Raw genomic sequence first — 14,876 nt, 5'->3', positions numbered from 1 at the left:
TATTAAAATTATTAATATTAATATTATAAAGCCAAAAAAACAAAATAACTTATATAGTGATGGCCGATTTCAAAACACTGGTTCAGGAAGCTTCGGAGCATAAATGAATCAGCGTGTCGAATCAGCGGTTCGGAGCGCCAAAGTCACGTGATTTCAGCAGTTTGACACGTGATCCGAATCATGACGCTCTGAAGCTTCCTGAAGCAGTGTTTTGAAATCAGCCATCACTAAATAAGTCGTTATTTAGTTTTTTTTGCTGCACCAAAAATATACTTGTCGCTTTATAATATTAATATTGAACCACTGTACTAACATGAACTGATTTAAATATGTTTTTAGTACATTAATGGATCTTGAGAGAGGAAATGTCATTGCTGGCTATGCAGGCCTCACTGAGCCATTGAATTTCAACAAAAATATCTTAATTTGTGCTCCGAAGATAAACGAAGATCTTACGGGTGTGGAACGGCATGAGGGTGAGAAATAAATGATATTATTTTCATTTTTGGGTGAACTAACCCTTTAAAAGTCTGTGTACTGATGCTGCCTTCACGTGCTCTCAGAATTATCGTAAATACGAGTTTCCTAGGTAAAAAATTATTGGCATTTTGACACGCGATCTGAATCATGATTCAATACACTGATTCATTTGTGCTCCGATGCTTCCTGAAGCAGTGTTTTGAAATCAGCCATCACTAAATAAGTCGTTATTTTGTTTTTTTTTGCCACACCAAAAATATTCTCGTTGCTTTATAATATTAATATTGAACCACTGTACTAACATGAACTGATTTAAATATGTTTTTAGTACATTAATGGATCTTGAGAGAGGAAATGTCATTGCTGGCTATGCAGGCCTCACTGAGCCATCGGATTTCATCAAAAATATCATAATTTTTGTTCCAAAGATGAACAAAGGTCTTACGGGTGTAGAACGACATGAGGGTAGTAATAAATGACATTATTTTCATTTTTGGGTGAACTAACCCTTTAAAAGACCAAACTCACTGAACATCATACTAATAAACCACACTATGAGCAGCAAAGCAGATGACCCCAGAATATGAACGCAACACATTAAATAACACGTTAAGCATTTCCCTCCCATAGAAAACTGTTAACGTTGCTTACGTAGCTGCCTAAGTGATATTAAAAGATCAAATTCTGCACAAACCAATTATTCTGTATAGTATGGTTTATCAGTATAGTGTTTACTGAGTTTGGTCTTTTAATGTCACTAAGTAAATTAAGCCACGTTAAGCGTTTTAGAATGTCCCGTTAGTTTTAAGGAATAAATGTTAAAACTGCTTGCCATATGTGCTGCGTTAAAGCTCTCGGGTTGCATTGGTCAGGGAAGGAGGAGGGAACAACCATGGCAAACAAGCACTGTGGGCTGTCATGTACCTCTGTTTAACAACCTTTTATAAAAGGACACTATGCAAACATGCACAGCCAAAATTCATCTACACGCTAGTGCCGTGGGCGTTGAGCTTCAAGTTGTGACATGCAAGTCTTTACACTGCATAGACATGTCGATTTTATAACTCACTCGTGTTTATTAGACCGTACCAACAAAGAATGTAGTTACAAAACAAACTAGAGCGAAAATGCACGCGTTTAAAAGTGAAACAAAAAAAGATCTGTGTTCGAGCTGAATCACAACTGGACGCATGTTGAAATCTGACTGACAAGAGGAGTTTCGTTTGTCGCTGTTTGAATTCAAGTTCATCTGAAGTGCATTATGGAGACTTGCGTGATAGCCGTCGAGGAAAACCAAAACGATATCGTCAAGACACATTCGTGTTTCGAGAGGACGTTTTCATCAATGACAGTGGACGATGTGTATGAAATCGCTAAACTGGTGGGGTCAGAAGTGGAGAAGCTCATCGACAGCTATGGGAAGTCGAGTGTGGAGGGACTGGTGTCTCACATAGTGAAAGTGTTGGAGCTCTTGGAGAGCTTCGCGGCGAGAAATCAATCTCTTAAATGTAAGGAAGAGGAGCTATTGAAGGCCTTTGAGACGTTACAGTTACAGCAGCAGAAGAAACGACATGTAAAGGAGGTCGATGAGACCAGCAACAGCTGTGAGAGTCGGGTAAGGAAACGACAACATGGTCGACATGTCAACGCTGTTAACTATTTTTAAATGCCTATGCAGTTATTTTATGGAAAAAAAACTGTTTTATTGTAATGGACAGAGTTGGTGTGTTGCACTTGAGGGTGACGCCTTTGATCCAGCTGGACTTTTGATTTCGTATCGTGACGCGTTGATCGATTTTAGGAAATTCCAATAGGGGGAACTTCCGGTCTGCTCTGCCCCTCAATAAACATTTGGAGAACATCATGTACTATCCATTAGTGGTGGGGGTTTTGATCTTGAATTCGCCTTGACTTTCGTTCAGTAATATGCAGGTTAAATTACTACGCCAGGTGGCAAAAAGTTACTTATTGGATCAATTATTTCGACATCTCGTTCCTTAATAAAATGAACAGGTCAACCATCCTTCGACCAATAAGGGTCCCACGTTATATTAAGTGGCCTTAACTACTATGTACTTACATTTAAATTAATAATTTTATACAATGCACTTATTGTGTACATACATGTTTTGTACATTGTATTTATACTTTAAAAACACCTGCATGTAATTACATCTTTATTTTCTGTAATCACATTTATAATTACACTGTTACACCTTACCCCTACCCTTAAACCAACCCACACCACCAAAGCTTTCCCTAACCTCACCCGTATCCCACCTCAATAGCAGCAAAAGTGATTTGCAATTCAATATGAACCCAATAAGTACATTGTACCTATTTTTTTATGTAAATACATAGTAGTTAAGGCCACTTAATATAAAGTGGGACCCTAATAAGATATGCCTAAATAAGTACATGGGCCTGTCCTGAATTGTTAATACATACATGAATAGTTATAAGCCACTTTTTTCTCAAGTGATGTGTTAAATTGTTAGGCTTTTGAAACCAATGTCATGGTGACACCTGGTAGTCTCACTTCATGTGGGTTTATTTTTTCTTTCTTCAGGACTGGCATCAGAAAGAAAAGAAACTGAATGAGACTGTAGAAGTGTTACAGTCCCAGGTGTATCAGCTCAAGGAAGAGAACCAGGAACTTCTGACCCGCTTACAATGCACACACTCCAAAGAAGGTAAAATGACCGGGGACGCACATGACAATGTTAAATAAACACATTTGTTTGTGCATTTATCCAAAATGAATGTAATATCAGTGTAATTGCCATTTCCATTGTAATAATAAATCAATTACACCTTCTGGAATGGAAACCATCATGAAATGTTTTTAGTTCAGACGGTCTTCATTTTCTTATGTTAAAAAGAAAGGAAAATATAGGCCTATTGGAATGATCAAACTTAAAGGTGCCCTAGAATTAAATATTGAATTTATCTTGGCATAGTTGAATAACAAGAGTTCAGTACATGGAAAAGACATACAGTGAGTCTCAAACTCCATTGTTTCCTCCTCCTTATATAAATCTCATTTGTTTGAAGAACAGGCGAATCTCAACATAACACCGACTGTTACGTAACAGTCGGGATCATTAATATCTACGCCCCCAATATTTGCATATGCCAGCTCATGATCGAGGCATTATACAATGTATGCATGCAGCATGCATGATGAACATCTTGTAAACATCTTGTAAAGATCCATTTTGAGGGTTATATTAGCTGTGTAAACTGTGTTTATGCTGTTCAAGGCAAGCGCGAGCTCCGGGGGAGGGGAGCATGAGAATTAAAGGGGCCGCAACCTATATATTGGTGCATAGTTAATGATGCCCCAAAATGGGCAGTTAAAAAAATGAACTTAAAAAAATCTATGGGGTATTTTTAGCTGAAACTTCACAGACACATTCAGGGGACACCTTAGACTTATATTACATCTTTTAAAAAGACGTTCTAGGGCACCTTTAAGTCATGGAAGTAGCATCAGATCTTTTCTTCTGTATTGTGATGTACATTCTGAGTGTAATGGATTATTGGAAAAGAAAAAAGTGGAGTACTTGGTTCTATGCATTAGTTGTTGATTGGATTTTGAGATGTGGGAACTGCACTTAAAAGTGGAGGCTGATGAATGTGAGCTTGCATTCGATTGTAAGAAAGGGGTGACTAAATGATTGGAGAAGTCTATCGTTTTCTAGATCCAGTTATGACATTTTGATTAAAAATGATCAGGTCAAAAAAGAAATTAAATTTAACAGTCAGATCTGTGACATGCATTTAGATTATTGGGTGAATTTTCTTCATAAAAACAAAAAACAAACTGTCATCACATACATAATGAAAAATGTTTCAAATTTTTATAATTGTTAATTTTTCAAGGTAAGCATTATCCAGAGTCTTAAATGTTTTTATAATTATTGCAAGCTCATTGTCTTTCATGGTAGCACCAATTTAACTGTGATTTTTATTGTTGTGTACAATATAGCTAAAGTCCAAAATGTAATTGCTGGTCATGAGATCTCCAAAAAGAGATGTAGTTTCTATCCTTTTATCAGAGTGAAATACAACTTCCCTGAGCAAATGAGCTCTCATTTTCTGTGTAATGTTTCAAACTCAATAAAGCTGTTTATCTTATTTAAGGGAGGAGTTTTTCTCCTTCGTTTTTATAACTGTTAGTTCAGCTGTCAGGAATGCTGAACCTTCAGTTGTTGTCAGATTCCAGGAGCCGTAAACATTTGCTTTAAATTTGCCTGACAAATTTTGTCAAATTTTTGCATTTATTTTGTCAAACTCCTGAAATTCAACAACTGTGAGTGTGACATTTATTTATTTGTTTGTTTATTTAATCGGGAACAATCAGGGCTTGACATAAACATCCGCCAGCCTGCCAAATATGGGTGAATTTCAGCTGTGTAACAATGTCACTTCTTGGCGGGTTGAATTCTATATATAATATAAATACATATTTATTAAGGGCATCTGAAGTAAAGGCATCTTTTAAAAAGGCATCTGAAATAATAAACTAAGTGCAATTTATTGTTGTCAAAAATATAGATTTTTTGATACATAGATACTGAAATATCTGAAACGCTTTTTCTGCAGAATAGGCACGAGACCAGCTTCGCTTTCTCGCTCTCTCATCTCTCGGACAGACAAACCCTTCTCCCCTCACTCATTTGTTTCATTTGCTCTGGATGATTATTGTTGGTATTACAGGGCTTAAAATTCAGTGTGGGATTGTGCATTTTGCCTAATTTTGCTATCACCAGACCAAGCTCCAATTTAACACTGAACATTGGTCTGGGGAGTTTGCTATTTATTTTCTACTGCACAAGAGGCGTGATCAACGAGCATTATTCACGCAATTGGATAGTCCTTCAACCAATCAGATCAACGATCCGGGTGACGTACTCCAGACAGATTTAGTTTGTATTGGTTTGTAACATTGATCTGCGGTTTGCAGAAGCAGCAATGGCATAGAGCGATTTTTGCAGGTTGTGCAAAAAAACCATGAAAGTGAGTGATATTTACACCCACTTGAGCGATTTGTTTGCTAAACTAAAGAAGTCATTCAGCATCATTGAGAGGTTAAAAGGAATTGGATTGACGGTTGTGCTTGCATCGTGTTTTACACGCCAATAGCGAGCAAAGTGGATAAGCAAGTCTGTGATTGGTTCCCGCAAAAGTGTAACAGACGCAGTAGAAAATGAATGTACAGGTTTCCAGACGGAGTAACCTGGCGAAATCAAATCGCCGGCAGATCAGGCAGTTCATGCCCAAAGTACGTGCACAAATAAAGTCACCTCTCAGTCCTCAGTACTAAATTGAATTCTTTTTCGCTGCTTATTGCGCTTAAACAGTCAAATACACACAAAATAATGTCAAAATGACAGCAGAATTAGCAAAACCGGATTATGACATTAAAAAATATCTATATAGCAGTTTTCCCCCATGGTATCGATGTCAAAATTGTGGCCAGTGAAAATGCTGAGTGGCTAGTAATTTGTGTAAAATCATTAGCCACAGTGGTTGGTGAATAAAAAAAAAGTTAATGTCAAGCCCTGGGGACAATACACGTTAATAATACATAAAAAATATGTAAAATGTGGCATATTTGGCCAAATTGGCTAATTTTCATCCATAGTCCCTTGGGGGGTTGACCACCAGGCACATGTTCTAAGGCATTTATCCTATCACTATTACAAATAGTATTTATATATTATATTACTTATATTTCATTTTACTTATTCAGACTTTAAAACTGCTTTCAAAGTTTTTGTAATTCTTATTTAAGAGCATCAAAATATGACCATACATTTGTTTCCCCATCTTTTCTCTAGACCGCACACAGCGTCAGGAACGAGAAGTGATGCTCAAGCTGAAGGAAGTGGTGGATAAGCAGCGTGATGAGTTGAGAGCGAAAGTACAGGAGATATCCAGCATGTCCAAGGAGGTGGAAGCGGTACGGGTCTGATATAACTGTGCTGATATAACCTGAGTTGCTCAAATGAATCTTAATTTCATGAATTGCCCTCACCAGGTTTTGAACCAGGAATCTTTGGGTTACAAGGGGCTGTTATACTCAAAAATGTTGTTTTCCAAACTTTCATTGTCCCTATAGAAATGAATGCTGGTAACCAGGTTTTTCATCCACTGTAAAACAGACTATAGTCTTTCCATCAGAACTAGTTTAGCTTATTGCAACATCAAGGTTTCTTTTGTTGAATTTGAAATGAAAGAGTGGCATGTCAACAGTCGTGGCTGACAGGTAGTTGTTCATGAATTACATCAGAGGCGTATACCTGTGGTTTGGAGCTGAGGTTAATAGTTTTCCTTTTTATGTTTTATGTTCGCCTTGCCTTGGTTATAAAACTGGTCAGGCAAGTGCCACATAGTAGATAAATTCATGATTTTCTCTTAAGCTAATTTAACTTTTACATTTTCAACATTTTATGCATTAGTTTGAGTGATAAGAAGTGCGTGTGTCATTTAACATGTTTGTGTGTGTTCTTCAGCTTCAGGAGCAGCAGGAGCGGCTAATGAAGATAAATGCAGAGCTCAGACACAAGCAGAACATCATACAGACTCAGCTGAAGACCGCAGTGGAGAGGAGGACCGACCTGGAGGCTGACCTGTGTGAGAAACAGAAAGAGATAGAGCGCCTGAACTTACAACTAGAAACAGCCAGTGTGAATAGTGCTGCTGAAAAGGTTAGTCAAGATAATATTACTATGATTCTTACTAACACATTAGCTGTCCTGCATTGGGTTTATATGTGGGTTTGTGGGTATTAATAATTTTTGTATTTCCTGAAAACATAATGAGACAGAAGCTTCTGTGTTCCTCTTGTGGGGGGTTTAGGTATTGGTATGTACTACTGCAGGGCCTAAATTCCGCTTTGGTTGGTTGGATGTGGCATATATAGGTCATGTTTGCCCTTACAGGAGTGTAACGGACATGTTTGTGCACAGCTCCCCATTCAGCTTACAAACATTTCTGGATGCTTGATTAAATTCTGACATTGAAAAAAAAAAAATTTTTTCACTTTCATAAATAAATAAAAGCTTTTAGTAATTAACAAAAAATGCAAATGAATAAGTGTGCAAAATAAGAGGACGTTTAATAGGCTGAACTAGATCTGTAGTATTATTTAGAAAAGAACTTTATTATTTTATATGTAAATATTATATTCTATTTAGGGCTGTCAAGCGATTAATCGCAATCCATTCAAAATAAAAGTTTGTTTACACATAATATGTGTGTGTGTACTGTGTATAATTATTATGTAGATATAAATATATAAATATATAACATGTATATATTTACGAAAAAAAAATATATTTATATATAATATAAATTATATAAATATATATACATGCAAATATTTCTTAAATATATATGTGTATGTGTGTGTATTTAAATACACATAATAATTATACACTGTACACACACATATATTATGTGTAAACAAACTTTTATGTTGGATGCGATTAATCGTTTGACAGCCCTAATTCTATTATTTTATATTAATATTTACATTATACTGTTTTTTTATTTATTTTATTATTTTTTAAAATTGATAATGTACATAGCCTAAATTTTATTTTAATTTGATTAATTTAACTTAACTTAATAAAAGACTAATATAGATGATTTAAATTCAGAAAAAAAAAGCTTTTAGTAATTAACAAAACATTTTGATATGAAATAAATAAAAAAATAATTATAAATAGAAATTATTCAGAAAGGACCTGTTTTTTATTTATTATTTTACATGTAATTATTAAATTATCTTTATATTATTTATATTAAACTGTTTTTGTTATTTATTATTTTCAAAATTGATCTTAATTTAAATTTAGTTCTAATATAAATTGAATTAATTTATATTAATAACAATAACAGAGAATATTTAAAATCAGAAATAAAATAAGCTTTTAGTAATTAACAAAAAAAGTATTATAAATATAAATGTTTTAGAACGGAGCTGATTTTTTGTATTTATTATTTTATATGTAATTATTTTTAAATTATATTTATATTAATAGATTAAACTGTTTTTGTTTAATTTATTATTTTCAAAATTTATCTTAATTTAAATTTAGTTCTAATATAAATTTTAATTAATTTATATTAATAACAATAACAGAGAATATTTAAAATCAGAAATAAAATAAGCTTTCAATAATTTACAAAAATATATATATATTATAATATAAATAATTATAAATATAAATGGTTTAGAAAGGAGCTGTTTTTTTGTATTTATTATTTTAAATTTAATTATTATTAAATTATCTTTATATTATTTATATTAAAGTGTTTTTTATGTTTTTATTATTTTAAAACTTAATTTAAAAATAATTCTGAGTGTTTCTTATGAAATCTCTTAAACATCTTATTTAGGCAACACTGTTTTTGTTATGAGTTTAATGATAAATTATAGTAACGTGCAATATGTGTGCCTTCTGTTTTTTTTAAAAATAAAGAAAATGGAATCAGCTGCATATTATCAACTGTGATCAAGTCAGACATTTATGGTATTTGACTCACATACTCCTATAATTTCACCTTTGCCTCCTTCAGAGCAATTCAGCCATTGACCTCACAGATAAGATGATCATTGACTTGAAGGATCCAAATCGGCCGTGTTTTACCAAGCAGGAAGTACGGGATATGCTTTTTGAGAGGAACGAGTTGAAGGCCAATCTCTTTCTGGTGAAAGAGGAGCTTGCATATTACCAAAGGTGAGACAAATGTGTTTGTGACGCATACTATGTGTGCCTGACGAAGGTCTTTGACCGAAACGTTGCCACTTTTAACCTTTTCTATTTAAAAGGAGAACAACAGTGTGCAGATCTTTTTTGTATCATTTGTATCTTTTTTGACGCTTTGGATGTGCGTACCTTGACCTTTTTTTGTGACGCATACTAACCTTTTATATCAGCACAACATCCTTTCTCAATCTGAACACACATTTCTCTGTTTCCTTAGGGAAATTCTGAATGATGAGAGATGCCCAGGGTTCTTACTCGATGCAGTGCGCTCTGCCATAAAGAAGCAGAGGACTGTCATAAAGTCTAAAATGCTCGGCATACCTGTTAGCGAATGTAGCACGTGAGTACATGCCACAAACATACTGGTAGAATACAGTGATTAATGTTGTGTTTAACCATGTCTCACTGTCATATAGAGATGAGACAGACGGCCCTTTGTTTGAGAGGAGTGGAAATGAAGAGATTGACACTGACAGCAGACCCCAGGACTCACGCATCAGAAACCTGTGAGTGCTGCACTCATGCTAACACAAGACAGACCCATAGCAATAACTTATTTCAGTACAATGGTCTACTTAAGTACTAACCTACTTCACTTCAGTAGAATTAGGTTATGGGATAAGCCCACCAGTCTTGGGTACAATAAATACATTATGAGTGTGAAAGATGTAGTTTAAGATGTAATTTAAGATGTAGCAACAGCAGAAATTCCTCGTGGTGCTAATGCAATCAAAATATCCTTCTATGCTGTTAAAGATTTGCACTTGTTATGGTTGCTGTTGATGCGTGTAATTTTTTCACTGTTATGTAGTTTTTTATTGTATTTGGTGCTACTAGTTGTGCAAAGTTGTCACATTACACAACTTTATGAAGCAAATCTGCCTGATTTTATCCTTAAAGATTACCTTTAGTTGTATAATTTAATGCAGTTAGATTGTTTTAAATATTACCACGTATTATTATTATTGCATATTTACATTGTTTACATTTCTTACCACATTTTTAGGTTATATAACAGACATTTGTTTTAACATTTACTTTTTTTTGTTTACTTTTCTTACCACATTTTTAAGTTACATGACAGACATTTTTACATTGTAGCCTGTGGGGCAGGTTGGGCTTGTTAAACTTTCCCTTTGAAAAGTATGTTGGTGCAACTTCAAGTATTGTGCAACTGACAATATACTCATTGAAAAGCTCCTGTATTGCACATTTTTAAATAAGACTCTTTTATAAAGGGGATCTGATCTCTTCTCTATTGAAGTTTGTTTCCGCTATGAAGATAATTGGGACTTATCTCACAATTCAGACTTCTTTCTTGCAATTGCAAGTTTGCGATATTGAAATTTGGACTTATATCAGAACTGTGAGATATGGGGCCCTATTTTAACGATCTAAACGCAAAGTGTAAAGCGCACGGCGCAGGTGCACTCAGGGCGTGTCCAAATCCACTGTTGCTATTTTAACGACGGAAAAACGGTCCGTGCGCCGGGGTGCATTTTTGAAATGGGTTGTCCCTATTCTCTTAATGAGTAATGGGTGTAACGTTCAATAAACCAATCAGAGTGTCATCTCCCATTCCCTTTAAGAGCGAGATTGCTATTTACATGGCGGAATTTGTTCGTTCATCATTATAAGTAGTAATAGGCTGAATTGAAAACAGGTAGCCTAATTCTAATACACGCAATGACTATTCATCATTACATTTTTATATTTATGTAGCCTACACAATAATATTCTTTTACACTGTAATCCTTTTGTTTTTAATATTTGGCATGTTTGTGTGATGCGCATCCCTGTGTGTAATAAGCAAAGTCAATGCGCACTGTGGACGCGCCCAGAGGCGCAGTTTCTACCAACGCGCTCTAACAAAAAAATATTGCGCCATTGACTTTAGACCAGGTTTGAGTTGGTCTATGGCGCAGTCTATTTTCAGCTCCTTAAAATAGCAATGAGCCGGCTGAACACACCTCTTTTTTTAGACCAGCACGCCCATGGGTGCACTAACTGGCGCAAATGCATTTACTAATTTAAGCTGACGTGGCGCTGAACGGGAAAACGTGAACGGTGCCGGACGCAAACTAGCAAACACACTTGCGCTGCGCCTTGCGTCGCATTGCGCCGGGTGTATTATAGGGCCCGTAAACTTGCAATTGCGAGATTTAGGCCCAGTTTCACAGACAAGGCTTAGCCTAAGCCAGGATTAGGCCTTTGTCCATAAGGATATTTAAGTAGCTTTTATTAACGTTCACTAGAAAAAAACATTACTGGTGTGCATCTTGATACAAAACAATATCAGTGACATATTTTAAGATATTGTCAGTACAAGTTCCTTTTAGTTAAAACAGCTCAAACATGCATTTTAGTCTAGGACTAGCATAAGCCTTGTCTGTGAAACCAGGGGATAAAGTCCAATTTTGAGGAAAAAAGTCTGACTTTTTTCTCAAAATTGCAAGTTTATACCTCACAATTTTGAATTTATAAGTTTATATCTCACCATTCTGACTTTATAACTCACAAACTTACAATTGCAAGTTTGTCTCACAATATATAACTCGCAATTGCAAGTTTATATCTCGCCATTCTGACTTTATAACTCACAATTTTGAGTATATATCACGCAGTTGTGAGAAGAAAAGTCAGTTGCGAGATGTAAACTCGCAATTGTGAGAAAAAATGTCAGAATTGTGAGGTGAAAAATCGCAATTAACTTTATTTTTTATTCAGTGGCTGTCTGAAATAAGTTCATACTTCTCTCTATACAGTATCATTTGTTTGATACACAGACACAAAGTACTAAATACTATACTGTATATTCTGGCTCTTAGGCATTCATTCTATAAGTTCTTGGGAAAACCCTAAGCTGATTTTAGAGATCTCTTAATCACATTTCTCTCTTCAGCTTAGTAACCTTAGTAACTGAGCATGTCAATGAGCTACTGAACTGTTTCAAAAATAGCACTGAAATCCCCCTCTATCATTCTTCTATCAGTGATTTAAAGCTCTTATCTCCTGTGACTCAAACCTTTAGATTTGGTTTCCTGACGCGGTCCAGTCTTACTAGGAGTTCCGGTTCACAGTCCTCTGGCCTTCCGACATCCAGCTCCACATGGGAAATCATCGATCCAGATGAACAGGAAGACAAGGAGGAGACACAAACCCTCAGCTCCTCCTGAGAACCATCCCATCTGTCACTCATCCTTACCTGGGTTTGAAGAGAGAAGTTCAAAAAATTTTCTTGATCTCATTTTGGTTGCAAACGAAGGAACGGACTGAAGATTGTAAAGAGAGAAAACAATTTCTCTATGTATTTGGTTATACAGACATGGTATTTTTATGGTTTTTGCCTATGCAGTCATTTAAAAAATATTGTCAGCACTTAGCTTTTGTTAAATTACCTGATAGCTAGAGTTGAGCCTGATGGTCACTCAAGAGAAGACCTGAAGATGAGTTTAGACTGTGTCAGTCGCATACATATTTTGTTGTTAGTTGTTTACACTTCTGTTCAAAAGTTTGGGGTCAAAGTTTTTGAAAGAAGTCTCTTTATGCACAGCGCATCAAGGCTGCATTTATTTGATCAAAAATACAGTACAACTATTATTATTACAACTGTTTTCCATTTTAATATATTTTAAAATGTAATTTATTCTTGTGATGTCAAATTACTCCAATCTTCAGTGTCACATGATCCTTCAGAAATCATTCTAATATGCTGATTTGGTGAACAAGAAACAATCAATATATGTTTATACTGTGCTTCTTAATAATTTTGTGGAAACTTATATTTTTCATTGTTTAAAAGAAAACAATAAAACATCTTTTTGAAATAGATATCTTTTGTAACATTATAAATGTCTTTACTGTCAATTCTGATCAATTTAATGCATTCTTGCTAAAGTATTAATTTCTTTGAAAGAAAAAAAAATCTTATTGACCCCAAACCATTCAATGGTAGTGTATATATGGATAAAGATGAAGTGTATATTTTTTCACTTTCTCCTCTTCCAGTTTAATAATGCTAATACACTTGTAAGTCATTTGATTGCTTTTCCAATGAGTGTAAACAATGGCTTTGTGGCACTTTCAAAATATTGCTATTTCAAGTCCCAACATGTCCACTTCTGGCTCAACCAATGGCATGTGGTTAGGGCGGGGCTGCTTGTAAAAAGCTGTTTAGCGGGAAATTGACTTGGAAGGGATGGTAGGAGGGTTTGGAAACAATCATTCTTATAATTTCATTTGGTGGTGCATAAATGACTGCGAACTGATGCACTTAAAAACATGGGAGAAATCTGCAGTGTTTTGATAATCATAATAAACCTGGCATTATATTTTAGATGTCTGGAAGGAAGCTACAGATAATTATAGCAGCTATTTTTATAAAGAGTATATTTAATATGGATAAAGATACTGACATTGTATTACCAAAGATACTGACATTGTATTACCATTGCTATCAGAGATAATCACACTGACCCTTTTATGTCACTAGGGGGCATTAGAGTATTTTGTATTCATGTTCTTCAAGTATATTTTCTTATCAAACATTAGCTGTCCTTAAAAAGTATCCATTTTCTATAAGGATTATCAGCATGTTTTTAACATAGAAATATTTTAATGTTTGCATCTAATATGTGGTGTGGAGATGTCCTATATTGTTAACCTAATGTTAAAAAAAGCAATGCTTAAAAGTTGAATTAAATGTTTATTGTCTGATCTGTTAAAGGGATAGTACACTCAAAAATTACAATTCTGTCATCATTTCTTCAGCTTCATGTCATTCCAGTTTGAAGGATGTTCAAACCAAACAGTTTTGGTTATTATTGATGTCCATTTTATGGACAAAAAAAAAAAAAAAAACACTAGATATTTCTCAAAACATCTTTTGTGTTCCACAGAAGTTGGTCATAAATGTTTGGAACAACATGGGGGTGAGTATGACAGAATGTTCATTTTTGGGTGAACTATTTCTTTACCGAATTGGCACTTTGCCCCCGTCAGCCATTCAACTGATCAGATATGGTGTGTTACTCAGCCTTTATGTTGAAAAAAGAAGCAAAAATGTGGACATGATTCAACTATACTTTGTATGCGTCTTAAGGTGTTCCCTGATTGAGAGGAAGTCTGTGTTTCCTCAGGAGGAAATTAGAGATAATGGGTGCCCATATGTTTAAAGGCCCTTAGCTGTCTGTGACTCATCTGTTTATCTTTGGACCTTTGGAAATAAACGTTAATGAGTCCCATATTGACCTTTTACTATGTATTTTATTTTCTGCAAACATGTTTTTTACTAGAAAGTGCTATAAAGCTAAATAAAATCTTTAGGTGTTATTTGTGTGTGTGATTTTTGACCTAAAGAGATCATTGTATTCTGAACAAAAAGGCCACACTCAGTAACATGTTCTTATATATGTATTTTTACATATGAAAGAAATTGGTAAAGATGAGAAAATGTTGGCAGGCAGGCTGACCATTAAAAATACCCAACTCCTCCCCAAAATTCTGGGCCTTGATTTTTTTTCTTTAAACAACCAGTGGCTTATTGAATTAGAGGAAGCTGGCTTTTCTTCCTCAGGAAACTTGCAGAGGAAACAAAGAGAAGTGAAGAGCCCA

The 14,876-nt window shown here is 34.9% G+C and overlaps 1 protein-coding gene across 1 annotated transcript; it reads left to right on the top strand.

The window, feature by feature from the left end:
* Window positions 1-1,396: 1,396 nt before the first annotated feature.
* Window positions 1,397-14,751, top strand: rilp (Rab interacting lysosomal protein). The gene is made up of 8 exons (XM_067365765.1): window positions 1,397-2,095; window positions 3,050-3,173; window positions 6,327-6,448; window positions 7,002-7,196; window positions 9,073-9,233; window positions 9,481-9,603; window positions 9,680-9,769; window positions 12,295-14,751. The coding sequence occupies exons 1-8, from the start codon at window positions 1,742-1,744 to the stop codon at window positions 12,437-12,439; spliced, it is 1,314 nt and encodes a 437-aa protein (XP_067221866.1). The 5' UTR covers window positions 1,397-1,741; the 3' UTR covers window positions 12,440-14,751.
* The last annotated feature ends 125 nt before the right edge of the window (window positions 14,752-14,876 follow it).

The sequence above is a fragment of the Chanodichthys erythropterus genome, chromosome 17, assembly GCF_024489055.1.
Source record: "Chanodichthys erythropterus isolate Z2021 chromosome 17, ASM2448905v1, whole genome shotgun sequence".
Lineage (NCBI taxonomy): Eukaryota > Metazoa > Chordata > Actinopteri > Cypriniformes > Xenocyprididae > Chanodichthys > Chanodichthys erythropterus.
The sequence above is the reverse complement of the archived record's forward strand: the minus strand, read 5'-3'. Positions and strand labels throughout refer to the sequence as shown.

Bases quoted from the DNA above. Each gene is read 5' to 3' on its own strand.
- rilp (XM_067365765.1), top strand. From the start codon at position 1,742: ATGGAGACTTGCGTGATAGCCGTCGAGGAAAACCAAAACGATATCGTC. The intron at 9,234-9,480 runs GTGAGACAAATG...CTGTTTCCTTAG, and splicing joins GAGCTTGCATATTACCAAAG to GGAAATTCTGAATGATGAGA. The intron at 9,604-9,679 runs GTGAGTACATGC...ACTGTCATATAG, and splicing joins CCTGTTAGCGAATGTAGCAC to AGATGAGACAGACGGCCCTT.